The following is a 22,024-nucleotide window of genomic DNA, read 5'->3' on the forward strand; positions in this document are numbered from 1 at the left end:
ACTATAGAAACTAGTTACTCCAGCATTTTGTGAATAAATACCTTCGATTTGTACCAGCATCTGCAGTTATTTTCTTATACTATAGAAATACAAGTCATTCACTGTTTCCAGGCACTCTCCGTGCAGGTTAAGTATTGAGAATCTGGTGAACATGTATTGCTGCAAGAACACTGACCATATCCTGGAGTCAGCATGCAGGTGGAATAGGTAATGAAGATGGCAAATGGTGTATTGGTCTTTACTGCGAGAGGGATGAAGATTGAAATAAAATAATTATGCAAAGTATTGGTGAGCTGCACATGGAGTACTGTGCATAATGTAGGACTCCTTATTTCAAAAATGACATACTAGCTCAGGAAAGTCTTGAAGGGAATCAGAAGGATAACTTCTAGAATAAGGGGGGGGGGGAGCTGACTGTCTTATCACAAACAGATTAAAAAGTCTGTATTCTTTGTAGTGGAGAATAATGAAACATACAAGATCTTGATAGACACGACAGAGTAGATGCTGAAAGGGAAAGTCTCAAATTAGAGGACATTGTTACAAGATAAGCACACACTCATTTAAAGCTGAGATGCAAAGGAATTTCTACTGACATTGGGTGGTGGATCTCTGGGATTCTCTGCCTCAGAAAGTAGTGGAGTCTATATAACAGGAGGTATTTAAAAAGGAAGCACATACATTTCTGAACGATGAGGAAGTGCAGACTATGTGGAGTTGAGACCTGGGGTAGATCTTCCCCAAAGTCAGCTGCATGGTCCCCATTGAAACTTGGCCAATCCATGTCCTCCACAGAAGCTGCTCGAGTCACTCCAGCACTGTTTATTCCCCAAAGTCAGTAGGATTAGCTCGAGGGAACAGGGGGCCTATATTTGCTCCCATTTCCAGATTTCCTGTCCGGCAAAAAGGCCATCTACTTGTGCCACGCCCAAGGATGAGCCAACTGGGTGTCAGGTCAGATGGATGTCTATTTTGCTGTAACATTTGGAGTGGGGTCCTGTCTTGTCCACCTAGATCGGTATTTTACTCAAGTCAGCTTAACTCAATGCCAACAAGTGGCAGCTGTTATCTTAGCAGTTGACTAGGATCTGGTTCATCTGCAGCTTCATCTTTACATTCCCCTCCATAATGCTGCCTGACCCGCTGAGTTCCTCAAGCAGTTTTTTTTTGGTTCAAGATTCCAGTTTCTGCCGACTATCTTGTGTCTCACTTGACTGAAACAGGGATTTGACCCATGACAGAAAAGTGGTCTTCAGCTGCCAATTTCAAATCCCACACGGTTTTGATAGTAGGATCTAATACTCTGCAAAGGAACAGCCAGAAAGCCTCAGTGTTTTTTTCTTAGACTAATTGCTTCTGGTTGGTCTCACCCCCATGATCAGGATGTGATATCCCAGGCTGAGTTAACCTTCTCTGGATGCTGGATAAGGGATTTTATTGAGCTTGGAATGTTTTTCTCTGGAATGGATCTCAAGTATGTCTTGATTTCAGAGTCCAGCCAAATGTTTCCAGGAGGCACATGAGACCATAGACACTGGAATCTTGTGTAAAGCACAAAGTCCTGTCGTAACTTGGCGGATCAGGCAGCATTTGTGTAGGGAATGGATGGGCAACTTCTCAGCTTGGGACCCTTCCTCAGATTGATTGTAGTAGAAGGGGAGGATAGCTGGTAAAGAGAGATGGGGGGGGGGGTGGGGAGCAGGGCAAAGCCTGGCAAGTGACAGGTGGATACAAATAAGGGGCAGATGGGTGGAGTACATGATATTGACTAAAGGTGAGAAGCAGACAAAAGGGTGTCAATTAAGGAGAGAAGAGGAGTGAAATGTAAAGCCAGAGGGAGGGATATAGGTGGAAGGGATATGGGTGGAAGGGAAAGGGGCATGTGGAAAGAGCAGTGGGATAAATGAGGGGGGGCACAAGAAAGGAGATGGGGTAAGGAAGTATTACTTGAAATTGTAGAATTCAGTGTTCTTACCAGGATGGGATAGAATGTGACCCGAGTTTGAGCACGATTGGCTGAAGTTACAATTGAGCAGATCTTTACACCAGTGTATTTTAACAGATCCCTGCCACTGCGAATCCATCTACCAGGAGGCAGATTAGAGTGACCCAGGCCACCTCCTTTATGACGAAGAAATTCATTTCTACTCGTATCCCTCACTATTGTAGACATTCAGAGGTCAGGAGCTCACCAGGTGGGGAAGGTACCCCGGCCATTGTGGTTAATAGGATGACAAGACTGCTTAAGCAGTATGATTAAAGAAAAAAACTATTTTGAAAGAACTATTTCAAATTTGACATTAACTCATTTGAATAAAAGCTCCATCTCACACAGATCACTTCCCAATCAATAGTAGCTTCATTGTAACCGCTGAAACCTGATTTTAACTTACCGTACGACGGAAAATTATATGCAAAGATTTAACTGAAAACCTTTCTAAATACCTTCAAGTACAGAAGCAATCATGTGCAGAGTGCTTGAGAAACAAATGAGATGCACATTTTAATGTTTCTTCCCGTTTATTCATAATGGTTTATTCAAATCATTTCATGTATTTTTCTAACTATTTTTGTAATTCCACCTACTGTATGGTGAGACTTTTAATGCTACTTTGGAGCACATATGTGGCGCAATAGTATTTTTGAGTGAAACACCAAAAGAATGGCCCAATTGTGGGGCATCGGCATTAAGGATTTAAGGCTCATTAACAATCTTAATTCCCAATGAAATCTGTAATTGCTGTGTTCGTGCAGCTGCATATTTAACCCTTTCTTCCTGAAACTGGATTCTCAAAGGCAGCCAGCACCGTTATTTATAACTTAATCATTATTCTAGTCATCAACAATTAGAATTTGCGCTGTAACCGCATTCTGGAAGCAAGTCTTTTATATTTCTGCTTCTAATGTTACAGTGCAATTTCCTCCTGTAAATTAATGTGATAGCTGGTTTATGATGAATAAGGTTACAATTTCGTTTCCCAATATGTAATCTGTAATTTTTCAACCGTGCAATTAAGTACAATTGGAAAAATAGAAAAAATAAAGCAGTTTTTGCTCGCAAATTTTGTCTGAACAAAGACTTTTCTCAAATAATGCCTGGCAATTTCTGCTTCTTTCTCCTCTAGGATAGGGGCAGCACAGTGGCAGAGTTGCTGCCTTAGAGCACCAGAGATTAGGGTTCGATCCAAACCATGGGTGCTGTCTGAAAGGAGCTAGTACGTTCTCCCTGTGACCGTGTGGGTTTTCTCCAGGTGCTTCGGTTTCCTCCCACACACCAAAGACATACAGGTTTATCGATTAATTGACTTCTGTAAATTGTCCCTAATGTGTAGGATAGTGATTGTTGGTCGGCATGGACTCGGTGGGCCGAAGGGCCTGTTTCCACGCTGTATTTCTAAAGTTGAGAATATCATCTCTCTGCTCTTTCCAAGTCAAGGTTGTCATCAGGCAGCCTGCCTTTCTGCTAAAGAAGTCCGATCCAGCGTGATATGTTTATGGATACTTTCTCGGTTTTCCTAAGAGAAAGGTCACCACCTGCCAATTAGTTTAGTTTTAGTTTTAGAGATACATTGTGGAAACAGGCCCTTTGGCCTACTGAGTCCATGCTCCAGTTCTATGTCATCCCAGTCTCTACACACTAGAGGTAACTTTACGGAAGCCAATTAACCCGCACGTCTTTGGAATGTGGGAGGAAACCAAAACACCTGGAGAAAACCTAAGGGGGAGTGTGAAAATTCAGTGCAGATGGCTCCCAGAGTCAGGATCAAACAAGAATCTCTGGCTGTGTAAGGCAGCAGCTCAACTGTTGAACACCGTTCTGCCCTATGTGTTGCAGCTGTGATCAAAACATATTGAGTGGTGCATTATAGCTTCATTCCTGACATGCTACGCAGAGGCACAAGAGCCTTGCAAAATTCTTACCAAGGACATATTAATGACTACCACTCCAGCTTAATGCACATGGATGCTTGCCTGTGTTAAAGGTGCTGGTCAAAATGCAGCTTGCTGAAAGAACTCTGCGGGTCAGGCAGAATCTGTGGAGGGAATGGACAGATGTTGTTTTGCATCTGTGACCCGAACTGTCCATTCCCTCCACAGATGCTGTCTAACCCGCTGAGTTCCAGGTAACTTAGTCTGAAGAAGGGTCTCGACCCGAAACGTCACCCATTCCTTCTCTCCTGAGATGCTGCCTGACCTGCTGAGTTACTCCAGCATTTTGTGAATAAATACCTTCGATTTGTACCAGCATCTGCAGTTATTTTCTTACACTAACTTAGTCCTACGATCCTTTCACATTATTTTAAAGGTGTGCTGCAGCCAGGAAAAAGTAGAGGCACAGGTGAAAGATGATCTCTTGAGGATGGCACAGTAGTGCAGCTGGTAGAACTACCACCTCACACTGCCAGAGACTCGGGTTCAATCATGACCTTGGGTGCTGTCCATATGGAGTTTGCACATTCTCCCTGTTACTGCATGGGTTCCCTCTGGGTGCTCCGGTTTCCTCCCACATCCCAAAGACATGTGGGTGTGTAGTTTAATTGACCTCTAAATTGCCCCCAGTGTGTAGGAAGTGGATGAGAAAGTGGGATAACACAGAACTAGTTCAAACTGTATCCATGTTCTCCAGGGATGCTGCCTGGCCCACTGTGTTACTTTTGTGTCTTTCCTTGGTAAATGAGTATCTGCAGCTCCTTGTTTCGACACAATTTTATCCGAATTTCCTTCAAAAGAATACACATTTTCCCAAAATTGTTTTGAGAGCTGGCTTTGCACAATCATTATTAACCATATAGAATTTGAAACATAGAAAAAAAACTTCAATTTTTCTTTTAGTGATGCAAAACTCAATCAGCTGGTCAAGTAACCTCTCTGGAGAACACGACTAGGTGACATTTCGGGTCAGGACCATTCTTTAGACTGATTTTGGTATGGGGGAGAAGGGTCCCGACCCAAAACGGCATCTATTCGTATCCAACAGAGATTCTGACTGGACTGCTATGGTACTTCAGCATTATGTGTCTTTTCTTGTAAACCACCACCATCTGCAGTCCCTTGTGCTACTTTTACCAATAGTCACAAATCCATTTTCTATTTTTAAAATTTCCTTCTATTTTTCCTTTCAATAAATTCCAGGAGCAGAATTAGGCCATTTGGCCCATCAAGTCTAGTCCGACATTCAATCATGGCAGATCTATCTTTCCCACCCACCCACCCACATTCTCCTACCTTTACCCCACAACCCCTGACAATAGGAGTAAACAATAAGGCAATGTTTTCCCAATGCAACCTTCCTATTCACTGGAAAATCAGTGCTGATTGCACAGGCTACATTCTCATACCAGATGCTGGGTTGTACATGGGTGGCATGGTCATGCCATGGTTAGCAGTTGTTCCTGGTCCAATCTCATATTGCCAGTCTGCACATTCTCTGTGTGACTGGGTGGGTTTTCTCCCACATCTCAAACAGCAACTGTAAATTGCAGTTTAGTTGAGGAAAATGCAAAACAATCAAAAGGGGTCATTGATTGGCACGTGAGAGTGTACGGGCAACAGGGTAGGTGGGGGGGTAGGACTAATGGGGTTGCATTGCTGCAAACGGTATAGATTTGATGGGCTGAATGACCTCCTTCTGTAGGTGCTCCCTCAGCACCTCCCCACCCACAGTGCGGCGCTCCCTCAGTGCTGCCCCACCCACAGTGCGCGCTCAGCACCTCCCCACCCACAGTGCGGCGCTCCCTCAGTGCTGCCCCTCACAGTGCGGCGCTCCCTCAGTGCCTCCCAACCCACAGTGCGGCGCTCCCTCAGTGCTGCCCCTCACACAGTGCTGCGCTCCCTCAGCACCTCCCCACCCACAGTGCGGCGCTCCCTCAGCACCTCCCCACCCACAGTGCGGCGCTCCCTCAGCACCTCCCCACCCACAGTGCGGCGCTTCCCTCAGTGCTGCTCCTCTTACCAACCACCTTGCTGTGCAACCGGGCCCAATGGACGGACAGTCTGGTGCAGGCGAAGCTGGACTACATCTCCCAGCATGCCCGCGTCAGCGTGTTCCGGGCCGCGGGGCATCCTGGGTGATGTAGTTCACAATCGGGCCGGGCAGGAAGTGGAGGCGCGGGTGAAGGGTGAGCGCTTGTCTCGGCCGGATGTGGTGGCGAGGGGAGAGGAATGATCCGGCCGCCGAGCCCGGAGGTGAGGCCCCGGGGGGCGGGGGGCAGCGGGAGCGGCGGGCGGGCTGTCGGTAGGCGGGCCGAGCAAGCGGGGGGGAATGGCGGCTCCACGGGGAGGTCGCAGCGCAGGCCTTCCGAACGCTCGAGGTTGAGATTTGGCCCACGGCCGCTCACACTGTGCGCCTTCGTGCCGCTCCAGGCCCTCGCCTCTTCAGAGAACGGCGGGGAGGGCGAGGGAGCGCCGGGGTAGGGGGAGGGAGCGCCGGGGAGGGTGAGGGGGTAGGAGCGCCGGGGTGGGGGGGAGGGAGCGCCGGGGTGGGGGGGAGGGAGCGCCGGGGTGGGGGGGAGGGAGCGCCGGGGTGGGGGGGAGGGAGCGCCGGGGAGGGGGTGGGAGCGCCGGGGTGGGGGGGAGGGTGAGGGAGCGCCGGGGTGGGGAGAGGGAGCGCCGGGCTGGGGGGGGAGGGTGAGGGAGCGCCGGGCTGGGGGGGGAGGGTGAGGGAGCGCCGGGCTGGGGGGGGAGGGGGTGCAACCGCCGGGCTGGGGGGGGGGGGGGGGGCGAGCGAGGGAGCGCCGGGCTTGGGGGGGGAGCAAGCGCCGGGCTGGGGGGAGGGTGAGGGAGCGCCGTGCTGGGGGGGGAGGGGCGAGGGAGCGCCGAGTTGATTGGGGTGGGGTCAAATGGGTGAGGGGATGGAGTTGGGCGAAGGAGCTCCTGGCGAGGAAGAGAGAGGGTGATGGAGCGCCGGTCCCGTGTCCATACAGCAGTGTGACATACCGCACTTCTCACCTAGATGAGCTGAACATCTATCTGATCTTTCAATTCACCCCCCCGTCGCCTTGGTTTATTAACACCCAACTTCAAGCTCGCTGTGCCCTATTTTGCAGCCGCATACCTGAAAACTTGTAGGAAGGAGCTGCCGAAGATAGACACAAAATGTTGGAGTAACTTAGCGGGACAGGCAGCATCTCTGGATAGAAGGAATGGGTGAAGTTCTTCAGACTGAAGAAGAGTCTCGACCCGAAACGTCACCCATTCCATCTCTCCAGAGATGCTGCCGGTCCCGCTGAGTTACTCCCAACAATTTGTGTCTATCTGAATCATTAATATAAGAAAGGAATGCTACCTTGTACTGATCCTGGCGAAGCCACAATAAACAGTGCCAATTTAAAAAGCATTTCATTACTGCTTTTCTTTAGTTTATCTTGGAATCATAGTCATACAACTGGGCTAATAGGCCATTTGGCTCACCATGTCCATGCTGACCAGTGGACCTATCTCTATTTATCCTATCTTTTGCCACCTGTCCTGACCTTTCTATGCATAGAGATTTAAGTGCTTTTCTGGATATTTTTAACCACTGCAGCAGCTGTAGAGATTTGTTTTGTCTATGAACCTGGTTAGATTTGAATGTTGTTCATAGAAGTGTTGTAAATCTTTTTTTGTAGGACCATTTGATATACCACAACAATATGAATTTAAGCTTTGACTAAACAAAATCACAATTGACATTCTTTAATTCACTGCAGAGTGTTTCTTTCTGGTTCAGTTTGTAACCTTTAACTTACTGAACATGTCTTCCTCTAAATTATTTTCTGTGTAAAGCGATTGCATATAATTGTTTCTCCTCTGCCATAAGTGGTGTTTGAATGAATTGGAATCCACATCCTTCAAAACACATTAATGCTGATGACGCCCACTTCTGCTGTCTTGGCAGATCTTTTGTCCAACATATAGTCTCTTAGGGGCGGCACAGTGGTAGAACTGTTGCCTTACAGCACTAGAGACCTGGGTGCAGCACTAGAGACACTGACTATGGGTACTGTCCGTACGGAGTTCTCCCTGTGACCATGTGGGTTTTCTCTGGGTGCTCCAGTTTCCTCTTGCTTTCCAAAGATGTACAGGGTTGTCAGTTAATTAGCTTCGGTAAATTTGTAAATTGTCCATGGTGTTTAGGATGGTGTTAATGTAAGGGATGATCAATGGTCGGCGTAGATTTGGTGGACCAAAGGCCTGTTTCCATGTTGTATCACTAAAATTTATAGTCCTGGATGGACTAAAGTTATTCTCTTTTGACCTTGCCACAAACTCTGTTCTCTAACTACTGATTCTGTTGTCCTTTGTGCCAGTGTGTCTAGAGTTGAGACAGACTGTTCTTAACTAAATGATTCTGCACTAAAGATCTTCAAAATCACCTGCTTCCATCTGTGTGATAATGTCCAGCAGCGGTTTTGGGACCTCTAGATTCAGTTGGAAGGCTTGCAACGTGTCTGTGTTTTATAAACAATATTAATATTGTTACTGTTCAAAATAGTTACTGCCTGCCCAATTACCAAAATCCTGTACATTAAATAGAATTTAAATACTGCTGGGACTGGCTGAGAAACAGGTCATTTCTAGACAGTTTGCAGGAGCTGAAGCAGACATAATGTGCAGCAGTGGTTTCTAATTCACTCTTCAGAGAACACATCCAATTTTTTAATCTTATTGTGATCTGAGACATGGTGAGAATAATTTCCACAAGCGTTTTGTGCTCTTCTTGATTTCATGATTCCAGCTTTGCCAGCAACCATTTGTGGTCCACATTCTTAGCATGTATTCTTAAATCCATCATGTTTTCACTGTACCTTAATTCGCTGCGTGACAATAAACTGACTTTGAAACCTTTTAATCTTCCAAATTCCATTTGCTGCAGCATTGTTTGCTATTCTTCAATTCTTTCCTGTCCTCTAGAAGTACTTCACACCTTCCTTTTTGCCTTTGAAAGCATTCAACAATAATTTTCAATTGTGTTTTTCAGCTACTTTTGAGATAGCAATGAACTTTGCATTTTAGAATAAACTAAATTCATATCCTTGCCTTGCAGAATTCTTTTTGTTCATTTTTTTTCCTGTCCACAAAACTGCAAAGTCTACACCAATAATCACAATGGACATGTCTATTTATTTACAAATTCAGGATGGTTTGCAATGGTCATATTCATTATAATATGCCGATGTCCAGAAAATCAAAGGCCTGAAATATGATTTTAAATTTCAACAGAATTGGGTTTGTGAATATCTGTTTGTGAAGATGTGCAAGATATTGTCCTTTGGCTACTTTGAATTGAACTCTTCTGAACTGATGAAATACCTATTTTCCTGTATTGATGTGGGTGTGATCCTGCTGTGTGAACTGCTGCGTTACCCACCTCAAATGTTTTTGTTGGGTGTAAGGCATGTAGAGTGGTGATACATCTTCATTTGTTGCAGTGACGTATGGGGACTGAAAATAAATCTCTTCCGCTGGAGAATGCGTCAATTCTGTCTGAAAGCTCCTCACAAGAGGGACATCGACTCTGGATTGGCAATCTCGATTCCAGGTTAACTGAGTGAGTACTGTAAATATGACTTCGGTTTCCAAACTGCTTAGATTCGGTTTTTGCCTCAAAACATTGTGCTGAATAACACTACTATTTGTTAACGTCCATAATCAAGTTGGTTGTTGACTTACTGTCAAATACACCATTTATTTCTGTACAAAACATGCTTTCCATGAAGCAGTGTGTAAATGGGCCTAAATAGAGTGGAATCTAGTAAGTCTTGATAGACCAGCCTGAAGAAGGTTCTCAACCCAAAATGTCACCCAATCAGTCTGAAGAAACGTCAACCATTCCTTCTCTCCAGTTGTCCCGCTGAGTTACTCCAGCAATTTGTGTTTACCTTCGATTTAAACGAGCATCTGCAGTTCTTTCCTACACATGGAGTGGATGTTGAGAGGATGCTTCCAATAGTGGGAGAGTATAGGACCAGAGGGCACAGCCTCAGAATACCAGGACGCACCTTTACAATGATGAGGAAGAATTTCTTTAGACAGAGGATGCTGAATCTGGAATTCATTACCACAGATGGCGGAGGCCAAGTCATTGGTTATTTTTAAAGTAGGATTGCTAGGTTCTTGATTAGTAAGGGTGTCAAAGGTTACAGGGAGAAAGAAGGCAGAAGGACCTGTAGAACTTGTGTTTGGCTCGATTGTATTCATGTATTGTATTATCTGAGGTGGTTCGATAGCATGCAAACAAAAGCTTTTCACTGAATCTCAGTACGTGACAATAATAAACCTGAACCTATTCCAGGACTTCTGCTCTGGCATGTAGAACTTTAAATAGCTAAACTCGCAGAGACCCTGGTTATTGCTTTACTTGTACTCTTAAGTGAATCTTCCTTCATTCAGTGCTCCTTCATATTACATTTCCAGCATGTCTTTAAACCAAGTGCTTGTCGGTGGTAGAAACAGGGAACTGCAGATGTTGGTTTACAAAAAAAGATACAAAGCGCTGGAGTAACAGCGTGTCCTTGTCAACAGTCCTTTTGTCTGTATATTTCACATGTAAACCACTCTGAGAAGAGACATTTATTATTTATAGTTGGATTTCTTGCTAATTATCTTGCACATGGCCCCATTGATTTAGATTCTTGTTTGCTTGGAAATAATTATCCTATCCAACATGCTCAGGAGGATTCTGGATACATCCTCATAAATACTCCTTGGACTTTAGTGCTTTTCATTTTACAGTGTGGGGACTATACTGAGCACAGTGTTAGTTTAGTGGCAACTTCAAATTTTAGTTCTTAATTAATTGTTACAAAGTCCAAATCATCACAAGCAAATAATCCAATAATTCTTGCAGGATAGCACTTTCTACCTGATATCAATCTAAGCAACTACCTTTTTCACCCCCTCTCCATCCACAATCATTTTCAGTCCATTCTTTGCCCTTTCCTTATTTATGGAGGTTACGTGAACCTACCATGTGGTAGTTTATAGCTTTTACTATTTACAATTATATACTAAATATTAAAAAATGAAAACCCGAATTGAATACAAAATGCTATGCAGGCTCAACAGACCAGTCAGCATCTGTGAGGAACAGATACTGTTTCTCGATGAAGACCTTCTGTCAGAATCAGAGAGAGAATTCTGTAGGGCCTCTGTGAGATCACCACCTGGAGTATCAGGTTTAGTTTAGAGATACAGCATGGAAACAGGCCCTTTAGCCCTCCAGGTCCATGCCGACCGGCAATCCCCGCATGTTAATACAATCCTACACACACTAGGGACAATTTTTTCATTTACCAAGTCAATTAACCTACATACCTGTACGTCTTTGGAGTGCAGACGGAAAACGAAGATCTCGGTGAAAACCCATGTAGGTCACGGGGAGAACGTACAAACTTAGTACAGACAGCACCAGTAGTCGGGATCGAACCCGGGTCTCCGGCGATGCAATCGGGTCTCCGGCGATTGTAAGGCAGCAACTCTACCGCTGTGCCACCGTGCTGCCCATAAGGTTGTTAGGTAAATAAAAAAGGTGTATTGGGACAAAACCCTACAAAGTGCTGGAATAACTCAGCAGGTCATGCGGCATCTCTGGAGAACATGGATAGGTAACGTATCAGTTTGGGGCCTTTTTTCAAACTGATTGTAGTAGTGTGGGGGAGAAAGCAGTACTTTTTATTACTCCACTGTGAAATCTCTCAAAGATATGCTTGTTTTGAAGACGTTCTCTTCACTCTGAAGGAAGTTCTGCAAGACCCTCTTTTACCGCTCCTACTCTGATTCCTGATGCTAACCACCTATCACTTGCCTGGCTTTGTCACGCCCTCGCCTCTCCCAGCTTTCCCCCTCCCTCCCCCCAATCTCCACACTCCAATCAGTCTAAAGACGGATCAGCACCAAAAATGTTGCCTACCCATGCTCTCCAAAGATGATGTCTGACTCCATCACTTTGTCTTTTTGGATCAAGATTCCAGCATCTGCAATTGTATTGTTGGTCTCCTTACTTAAAAAAAAAATCTTATTGAGAGGGAATGCTGAAATAATTCTCCTGGCTGCTTTCCTGGATAGCATGACTGTCACGATGAATGAGTCAGTAAAATAGTCTTTTAATCCTTGGAGTTGGAAGAATGAGGGGTGACCTCATTGAAACAAACTAAATTCACAAAGATCTTGAAAGGTGAGATGCACAGAAGGTGTTGTCCCATGGTTTAGTCTTTAAAATGGGGGTCACGGTCTCGGAATAAGGGAAAGGCCCTTTAGGGCTGAAATGGGAGAAACGCCTTCATGGGAAAATAGTGTTTGTGGTAGAAAATCGACCATGACCCGTTGGATGGTGGAGTAGGCTCCTGGAGCCAAATAGCCCACTCCTGCTCCTATTTCTTACATAAATTTATTCCTTTACACAGATCTGGATGTCTCTGCAAGTCCAGTGTATATTGCCCATCCTAATTGCCTTTGCAAATTGTCATCTTGAATTGCTGAAGCCTTACTGGTGAAGCTACAACCAGAGTGATCCAAGTAAGGGAGTTCTGGGCTTTAGACACAGTGATGGTGAAAGACGGACGACGGTATTTCCCAGTCAGGATGGAGTCTGACTGAGGGGGCACCATGCAGGTATTTGTGTTCCCCTGTGTCTGCTGCCTTGTCCTTCTTGGGTGAAGGTCACAGAAGTTCCACGTGTCCCTGAGGAGCTTCTACATCTTGATATCTTGGAGCTGTGGTAATTGACCTTTAACTACCTTAACTGAGAAATTATGAAATATTCCAAAAAATTCACGCATGTTTATCAGTGATATATGGATTCATATCGGTGTTAACAATAATGTCCAGACTTTGTCGATTTGTTTTTATTCAGTAAGTTATCTGAGGAGGAGATATGATCGGACACAAGGTGCTGGAGTAACTCAGTGGGTCAGGCAGTGTCTGGAGAAAATGGATAGGTGACTTTTTGGATCTGTCTGTGGAAGGGTCCTGACCCAAAATCACCTATCCATGTATTCCACTGATACTGCCTGACCCGCTTAGTTACTCCAACACTTTGTGTCCTTTTGTATAGTATCTCCAGTTCCTTGTTGCCACGAGGGTACAGGACCAGTCAATTCAACTACAGCCATCTGTGGGTGTTCTTTAGGGTTATACTTTAGCCTACTGTGTCCTGATTATTTAAATCATTTATATTTTGGTGTCTTAATAATTGTGTCTAAAGCCACCAATGAGAAAGAAAACCCAGATATTGTTACAACCTTGTCAATTGTAAAGTAGCACGTAAGGTTGATATTCAAAACTGCAAAACAGCCAATCCATGCATATTGTCATTCAGCTTCTGCAGAGAAACTTGTTTTATTGTTGCTAAGTACTTGTATTTTAACAGTTTCTTAAACACAAAAGATATCTTTGGCAGTTGTATCACTTAAGCTGCCATCTGGTGTTTGTTCATTTTCTTTGCAATGTGGGGAAGATGTAACGCAGTCAATCTGCGACATATTTGCCAGATGTTTCCGTGTGGGTTTGGAACCCTTCACCTTTTGGGTAGGTGAAGGAGCAAAGACTGGACTGTGGTATGGTCTACCATGCCAAATCTGAGAAGTATTAAATATGGGAAGGAAAAATGAAAAACCTAATGCTGCCCTGTCATTACGACACCTCTATGAACTCTTGGTGGTTTTCAGCTCAAATATTACTGTAGGTTCCCATCCAAAATCTGTGGCATGTTACCAAATGTTGATACCAATCTGGTCCTGATAATATATTCTTGGGTGAGATCAGTAAGTTGTATTTCTTGTTAAAGTAATTGAAATTGAGCAATGGATTTTTTTTCGCATTATGGATTTCAGTCTGCCTTCTTAATATTTCATTACTGCAAATACTTGGTTTAGTTTTGAGATGCAGCATGGAAACAGGCACTTCGGCACATAAAGTCCACACCGACCATCAATCGCCCGTTCACACCAGTTCTATGATATCCCACTTTTGCATCCACTCCGCACACAACAGGGGCAATTTACAGAGGCCAATTAACCCGCAAGTCTTTGGGATGTGGGAAGAAACCAGAGCATCCAGAGGAAGCCCTCGCAGTCACAAGGAGAACGCGTAATCTCCACTCTGTCAGCATCCAAGGAAGAAAGGATTGAACTCGAATCTTTAGCGTTGTGAGACAGCAGCACTAACAGCTCCGCCACTGTGCCACGCAACCTTTTACTTTTAATAGTTAGATTAGTTTACTTTTAATAGAATATAATTGCTACTAATCACGTTCTAAAGAAATTGGGAAAACCTGTAAGAATATTATTATTGGTCAAAACAGTAAAGTTAGGGTTAAATTGGTATATATAGACTAAATATAAGCTTTCATGCTGCAAGATGTTATAACCGGGCTACATCAGGATAAACTAGCATTGTTCCTCTGGGTACAATCACTGGCGATGATTGATTTAGCATATGTGGTTGACTGCTATTTTACTGCTTTCGGTGTTTGGGATATTATTGTTTGAAAGAAGCCTTGACTCTAATGGCAAAAATGTTTCAATAGTTGTACAAGTGCCAGGCGGAAAGTCAGAGGAAGAGGAAATAGAGGAGAGTTGGAGAGGCTGCTGCTGTGACTCACGTTCACATCAATTGTCAGGAAGTATGACAAACGTGGCTGGCAGTAAAGTGTATGGTCACTTGTGCAGCTAAGAGTCTGTTAATTGAGATTGCTGTCCACTCCACATGCTTCGAGTGCATTTTACAACTGAACCAAATCTATTGTTGCATCCAATTCAAAATCGTGCTTTTGCGCGGTTCCCATTTTATTGTCCGAATCATGCGAGCTTTTTGTGTAAAAACAATCCAAACGATTACCCTGAAGTTCATACAGAACTTTATTGACAGGCTTTTATCAGCAACTAAACCACACTATTTACATTATTAGGATAGTCTAGCGGTTATTTATATTCTTATCAACTTCAAAGTCAATAGCTTCAGCTTTTAAGCTGATTCAATGAGTGTCATTAATTAATATGTTTGTAGTTATTGTTTGCCTTTAAAAATGCTTTCCATTATCCACTATCAGCATGTGGGTGTCATTTTATGCCGTGATAACCCATCCACGTAACAATGTTTCATAGAGTAGACTCATTGTAAATTTTTTGCAGCATAATATTTTCTCTTAAAATACCTTGAATTCAGAGAACTTTAGCATCCTTTTGAATTTTTCTGTGTCATTTGGCTGTACTGAAACGTACCAGCCAGGTAGAACTAGCATTTCTGCAGTGCCTTTTGTAAAAAATTATTCTTAAGTATTTCCGTATTTCTTTACGACATATGGAAGGAAACCCATGGCCACAGTAATTTCATTGTTCTCCCTATATTCTCTATAGTTCCACCACTCATTCACAAGAAACATTTACCATAGCCAATTAACCTATGGTCTTCATTGGGGAATCAGTACAAATGCAGATATTGTACCAGTGCCTTGGAGAACAGGTGACCTGATAGAGGCATCTAAAATTTTGAGAGGCACAGATAGAGTAGTTATCCGGTCCGTTTCCCATGGCATGGGGTATCTAAAACTGGAGGACACAGGTTTATTGTGAGAGGGCAGAGGTTTAAAGGGGATCACACAGAGGGTGGTGAGTATATGGAACGAGCTGCTAGAGGAGGTAATTGAGGCAGGTACTATAGTAATATTTAAAATACATTTGGACAGGTACATGGATAAAGGTTTTAGAGGGATATGGGCCAAACGCAGGCAGGTGGGACTGGTGTAGGTGACGCATCTTGGTCAGCATTGTCATGTTGGGCCAAAGGTACTGTGTCCGTGTTGTATGACTATCTGTGGTTTTCACACAGTAGTTGGTATCTAGAATGAGTTGCCAAACAAAGGTGGTGGTGAAGGCAGGAGCAGTAACAATATTTAAGAGGGATCTGGACAGTAAGTGAATGAACAGGTCGTAGAGGGGTATGGAATTAGTACATGCAAGCGTGATTAGTATAGATATGGGTGATAGTTTGCATAGTGAGCTGAAGGGTCTATTTCTATGCTCTACAACGCTGACAAAAACTTCTGCTGATTGCAGAAGGCAACTGCGGTTCTGAGCTTTACAAAGGTGGCTTCTCATATTTGAGAATGGTTGTGGCCGGCCGATCCCAGCTGGGGCAATTCTATAATGTCCTCGATCACAAGGGAGATGATTGTGATACCAGTGGCAAAAGTTTATTCAACCTGTCATAGTTGTAAATATTTTCTGAAAATCTCTCAACTTTGAGCTCAGATGTTTTAAATAATTCCAAATCTCTAATCATCTAAATAGCCTTTTTAAACTTTGGTGGTTCAGAGCTCTAATCAGAAAGTAGGCACAATCCCAGTGATTCAGAGGTGCATTTAAATAGCATCCTGGAGATGAGATGCACATGAAGCAATTGTGGGAGAGTTGCATGTTATAGACCAATGATAGCCTTCCTTGTGATACTTAAAAGAGCTGTAATATTAACAATGCCCAGCTGCAATGATTCTTACGGTAATTAGTTGGTTATTTTGGTCAGAAATAATCAGATAATTATTTCTTGTGATGCTCTAGACACAATGCTGTGTATTGGAACAGCTACATTATTTTTCTCTTCTCTCAATCTTTTTATATATCTCCTCTTCTCTCTCTCCCTGCCCCCACTCCCATGCCTATCTTCAGTGTATTTTACAATCTCCTTCCAAACTGTTTCCTCCCTAACATAAACATTAGTGTAGCTGGTTGAGATTTATATACTACTAGACCAGTGGACCCGTTGGGCCCAAACCACTCCTGCATTGGTGCAACACCCTCTACTCCCCTCTCCCCCCCCCCCCACTCACCTCTGCCCCCAATTTCCCCCCTCCCCTCCTCCCCCTCCCCCCTTCTCCTCCCCCTTCCCCACCCCTCTCATCCCCTCCCCCTCAATATAACACTGATTTCGTTGAAATTTCTTCCATAGGACCATGGAACAGCGGTGAGTAATGTGGGCCTAAAATTGCCATGCTATCGTGTACCGTTTTGGCTGTAGTTCAGGAACAAGCGACAAACAAGAGTTTTACTATATAGATATGCTTTATTGCCTCCACTAAAGGTCTATCTAATAAACTCTCTACATAAATTGCGCTTTGATTTGATTGTTAAACTTTTGCTTTACCTTCTCTCCTTTCTTGCAATATTAGTTTCCCGATCCTTTTCTTTAAGTGACTGCTTTTTTTTTTGCCCTTCTATCTTTTAATCTCCCATCCCACAAGTGAAATTGTTCTGTAATTCAAATAAAGCTAGCGGATCTAAGTCTTTGTCGGGCCCTGAAATCTTGGCCTCCTTGCCTCTATTTTGCAGCCTTTTAAACCTCAAGCTCCCTCTGAAACCTAGGGTGTTGATTGGCACAGGTGAGGACCTCTGTACCTGTAGGTCACTGCCTGGAGGCAAATAGGAAAGCTGTGAATCTACCTACCAAACCAATGCCATCCAGATCATCAGTACCATTTTATAGTTTAATTTAACTTTATGTGGTTCAATTCTAAATAAGAATACATATTTTTTTATACGTAAAGTCTTGGAGGAGGTGCAAGGCCAATATAAAATAACTTTAATTGAAAATGTCAATGTTTAGGTTTATCAGTAAAATCAGGTCTATCCTTAACTGAAGACAGACACACTGCTTGAGTAACTCAGCGGGTTAGGCAGCATTTCTGGAGAAAAGGAATAGGTGACGTTTCAGGTTGGAACCCTCCTTCAGACCGAACTGGCTGTTTCTTGCATTACCTGTTTTCTACGTTGAATGTGTTGTCAGCATCTCGGTTCAAGTTTTTGATTGTGGTGATCAAAGGTTTATAGAAACTTGCCATGCAATGGCTCAACAAACAATTACCACACTAGCTCTTTACGATTGGAAGCTGATAAATGCTTTTAAAACCTGGCAGAGAATTGGGTGGAAATGGCTTGTGTGGCTGACAGGCTGAACTTGCAGCTGTTAAATACATTATTGTTGTTGTTGACTCTATCCTGGAAACATGATTGGACTTGAAAGTTAGTAGTGCACCTTAAAATGCTTGACAGTCCTTCAAAAAGATGTGGATATGGGACCGGTTTATAGATTGTAACTATGTCTCGTTTCCTAATCCCGAGTATTAATGGAAAGGACGTCATCAGTTCTGTTGATCTGGGGTTGCTGCACTGGTCGATTGTTCGCGGCATGGTTCACCAAGACTTTTTTTAAAGTCAAAGACTTGGTGAATCCTGTCACAAGCAACATCACTTTAGTTTATCGTATTTTACGTTGCCATATATTGGCAATGGACAGAGAACTGAGAAGTGTATTTGGTCTCAGTAGATCCATGTGGTGAGTTTGGATGGAGTGGCTCTTCCTGTGCCATAAATTCCTGTGATTTTTTAAGTAGTAGTGTATTTCCCCGATGGCTGGTGAGAAATAGCAAGAGCAGCAAAATAAACAGAACAGGATTGTCTTGAATTGAAAAATGCTGAATCTGAAACATTTACTAAAAGATGTAGGAGGATCAAGCTGAAAGGGTGCCGGGAAGATTTACGAGGATGTTGGCAGGACTCGAGGGCCTGAGCTTTAGGGAGAGGTTGAGCAGGCAGTGCTATTCCTTGGCACGCAGGAGGATGAGGGGTGATCTTACAGAAGTGTACAAAGTCATGAGAGGAATAGATTGGGTAGATGCACAATCTCTTGCCCAGAGTAGGGGAATTGAGAACCAGAGGACATAAGTTTAAAGTGAGGGGGGAAAGATTTAATAGGAACCTGAAGTGTAACTTTTTCACACAAAGGGTGGTGAGCATATGGAACGAGCAGCTGGAGGAGGTAGTTGAGGCAGTTACTATCGCAATTTTTAAGAAACATTCAGACAGGTACATGGGCAGGATGGGTTTGGAAGGAATTAAGTCAAACTCATGGAGGTGGAACTACTGTAGATAGGGCATGTTGGTTGGTGTGGGCAAGGTGGGTCAAAGCACCTGTTTCCACACTCTGTCTCTGTTTATAAATCAAAGTGCCACTCTTTTTGTTTGGTATGAAGGAAGGTTCCAGAAAGGCTGCCAGTTTATCTGTCTACAGGCAGCCTGATAATGAGATGAAGAGACACGAGAAAGTGCAGCTGTTGGACTCTTGAGCAAAATGCAAAGTTACTGGGATAACTTAGTGGGTCAGACAGCATCTGTGGAGAGGATGGACAGCAGACGTTTCATGTTGAGACTCTTCTTCAGACAGATGGGAAAAGTGGAAAGAGAGGTGAAGGGGAGATGGGGAGGGAAAGAGCCTGGCAAGTGATAAGTAGAAATTTAATTTATTTCCAAGTCACAAAAAATATTTATTTATTTACATGCTTTGTTTGCAGGTCAGGGTTACAATTTACCCCTGTCTTTTACTCTATAACCAGTATTCCTGTCACTAACCACATCCCTTGCTGTTAAAGTGCCCACGGTAATGTCCATTTCACAATTGGCCGAATCACACTTGTGCTTTATTTCAGATGAATAACATAGCATAATTCTAATCCCTGGCCAGTGAGAGATTCCTGTTAAATGCGCATGACCTGAGCCTAACAGTGTTTTCCGCTTGAGAAAGAATCATGGCCCTAGTAAAGCCTTTGGCAGAAATCGCCCTCCTTGAATTTGCAACTCAGACCAGACTGTGAATGTAACACAAGGGGCTGAGGTGTGATTGAGTGTGAGCGCCTTGACCCTGATCTGTCATTCAGTAAGATCATGGCTAATCTCCTACCTCATTGTCATTTACTGTCTCAATATCCCTTGATTACCTTAATGCCCAAAAATCTAGTGATCTTGAATATAACTGAGTTTCCACAGCCTTCAAAGCCAAGAACGTTTAATTATCATATGTACCGACTACTGAACAATGACATTCTTACTTGCAGCAGCACAGCAGGCGCAGCAGCAGCGTAACATAGGGCGGCACAGTAGCGCTGAGGTAGAGTTGCTGCCTTACTGCGCCAGAGACCCGAGTTTGATCCTGACTACGTGTGCTGTCTGGATGGAGTTTGTATGTTCTTCCAGTGACAGTGTGGGTTTTCTCCGGCTGCTCCGGTTTTTTTCCCCCACTCTCCAAATTCGTATAGGTTTGTAGGTTAATTGGCTTCTGTAAATTATCCCGAGTGTGTGTAGGATAGTGTTAGTGTACAGGGTGATTGCTGGTCGGCATGGACTCATGGGCCGAAGGACCTGCTTCCATGCTGTATTTCTAAAGTCTGCACTGTATCTCTAAAGTCTGAACAGGCCTGTAAACACAATACACGCAGATAATGTATCATAAATAAAACTTCAATAAAACTTCCAAAATACACTACTTTCTGGCTGAAAACAAAATGTCAATCTCATTCCTGAATGGCTGAGCTATTATTTGGGGATTGTAGACACCTATCCAGGTGAAACATCATTGACCAAGCCTCGAGAATTCTGCGTGCTTCAATATCATACTGTGGGAGTCTGAAATTACTTGGATGCACAGGCGTCCTCTGTAGTTGTATTGTTCTAGTCCAAGACAACAGTATATTAACGAGCATCCCTATCTTTTACAGGTATAATCTTCTAAAGCTACTCCAGAAATTTGGAAAAGTGAAGCAATTTGACTTCCTGTTTCATAAATCGGGTCCACTTGAAGGGCAACCAAGAGGCTACTGTTTTGTCAATTTTGAGACAAAAGAGGTGGGTATCTTCAAAGATTGCCTTTTTTTGGAGGAGATAAAACTTTGTACAACAGTTTTGCATTCATAGCTCAGATTGTTTGTAACTTGAATTAAAATTTTATAAGTATTACAATTATAATTGCACTTGTAACTTGGCTGGACTTTTATTTTGATGTGAAGCCACTCACCTCCCAAAACATCCAAGCATTGTTTCCATTTAGTGTAATGATGGACAAACTCTACTCTATATGAGTATCAAAGGCACATGGAATGATATTCAGCCGATCTATTCCTCAGAGTATGATTTTAAATACTTCTCGGCATTTTCTTTAATTTCTTCTTTTGGAGCAAACCTATCCTTTTGTCATTTTCACGCACTTATTATTCACATTGATATTCTTCCTTTGTAATTCCTGTCTCACTTTGGACATCCCCTGCATTGTAATTTGTAATATTCCTCCAGAATTTCAATAATTTGCCTGTAATAACTTTGCGAGTTCATCTTGAAAATATAAAAGGCTTCAAATATCAATTTGATCTTGGTTTGGTTGATTGTACCAATGTATATTTTGATTTGATTATATTTATGTCTACTATTATCTGATCTAATTGGCTAATATGCAAAAGAAGCGTTTCACCGTTCCTTGGTACAGTGACAGTAATAAACCTAACCAGGTCAAGTATTTTATGCAGTAGCCCAAATACCCAACTGAAAAGTCTTGTAATGGGAAACTCCAGAGAATAGCAGTATATCACATTATTTTCAGCAGAACCATCTGTATAGACTTCTGTGATCTGTATTGACTTCTGTGGATAACATTTTTACTACCCTAGAGTTTCAGTATGATCAACCAGGGGGAATCAATAGTGAATGTTTAAGATGTTAATAAACATTAAGTTTAACTAATGCCTTCCTGGCCTTGGGCATTTACCTCCTGCAGTCTAATCTCTATGCATGTCATGTCTGCTAAAAATATCATTCCCTTATTAATTGAGATTCTTTTATCGTTCGTTCTCAAGGAGCAAAATTAGTCCAGTTTTTAAATGCACTCAACTTGTTCTGTGCTGGTGTCTTTCAAATTTTGTGACATGTTTTGTTTGGTTACAGTGCAATTTCAGTTTTCACTCTTGTATAAACTAAATGTACCACACCAAATTCAGTGCAAGCATGTTTGGAATTGAGGGCAAGCCACGTTATTTGCAATACCTTTTGTGGATTTAAAATAAAGTAACAAACCTGTTCCCTTATTTTCACAAACAACTTGTGTATAAGTTCGAGACCTCTGTAAACTTTGGCTGAAGCAGTGTTTCAAATATTAGAGCATAGTAGCACCAAAAGAAAATAAAGTCCAGATGACCTTTGCCAAGAACATGAGGGGAAAACTCCTGAGCCTC

At 43.1% G+C, this 22,024-nt stretch overlaps 2 protein-coding genes across 4 annotated transcripts in view; one reads left to right on the forward strand and one right to left on the reverse strand.

Moving 5' to 3' along the window:
- The window catches only part of mrrf (mitochondrial ribosome recycling factor), a 48,482-nt gene extending 42,137 nt beyond the window's left edge, over positions 1-6,345 (reverse strand). Inside the window, exon 1 of one of the 3 annotated variants that reach the window (XM_078425990.1) lies at positions 5,954-6,345. The gene's annotated coding sequence lies outside the window, so the exon portion shown is untranslated. The remainder of the gene's footprint in view (positions 1-5,953) is intronic. The other 2 variants (XM_078425989.1, XM_078425988.1) reach the window with 2 other exon arrangements.
- rbm18 (RNA binding motif protein 18) overlaps positions 5,972-22,024 on the forward strand; it is a 28,888-nt gene continuing 12,835 nt past the window's right edge. The window contains exons 1-3 of the mRNA XM_078425992.1: positions 5,972-6,186; positions 9,411-9,529; positions 20,522-20,648. Coding sequence (XP_078282118.1) covers positions 9,417-9,529; positions 20,522-20,648 — 240 coding nt within the window. The 5' untranslated portion in view covers positions 5,972-6,186; positions 9,411-9,416. The remainder of the gene's footprint in view (positions 6,187-9,410; positions 9,530-20,521; positions 20,649-22,024) is intronic.

The sequence above is a fragment of the Rhinoraja longicauda genome, chromosome 31, assembly GCF_053455715.1.
Source record: "Rhinoraja longicauda isolate Sanriku21f chromosome 31, sRhiLon1.1, whole genome shotgun sequence".
Taxonomy (NCBI): domain Eukaryota; kingdom Metazoa; phylum Chordata; class Chondrichthyes; order Rajiformes; family Arhynchobatidae; genus Rhinoraja; species Rhinoraja longicauda.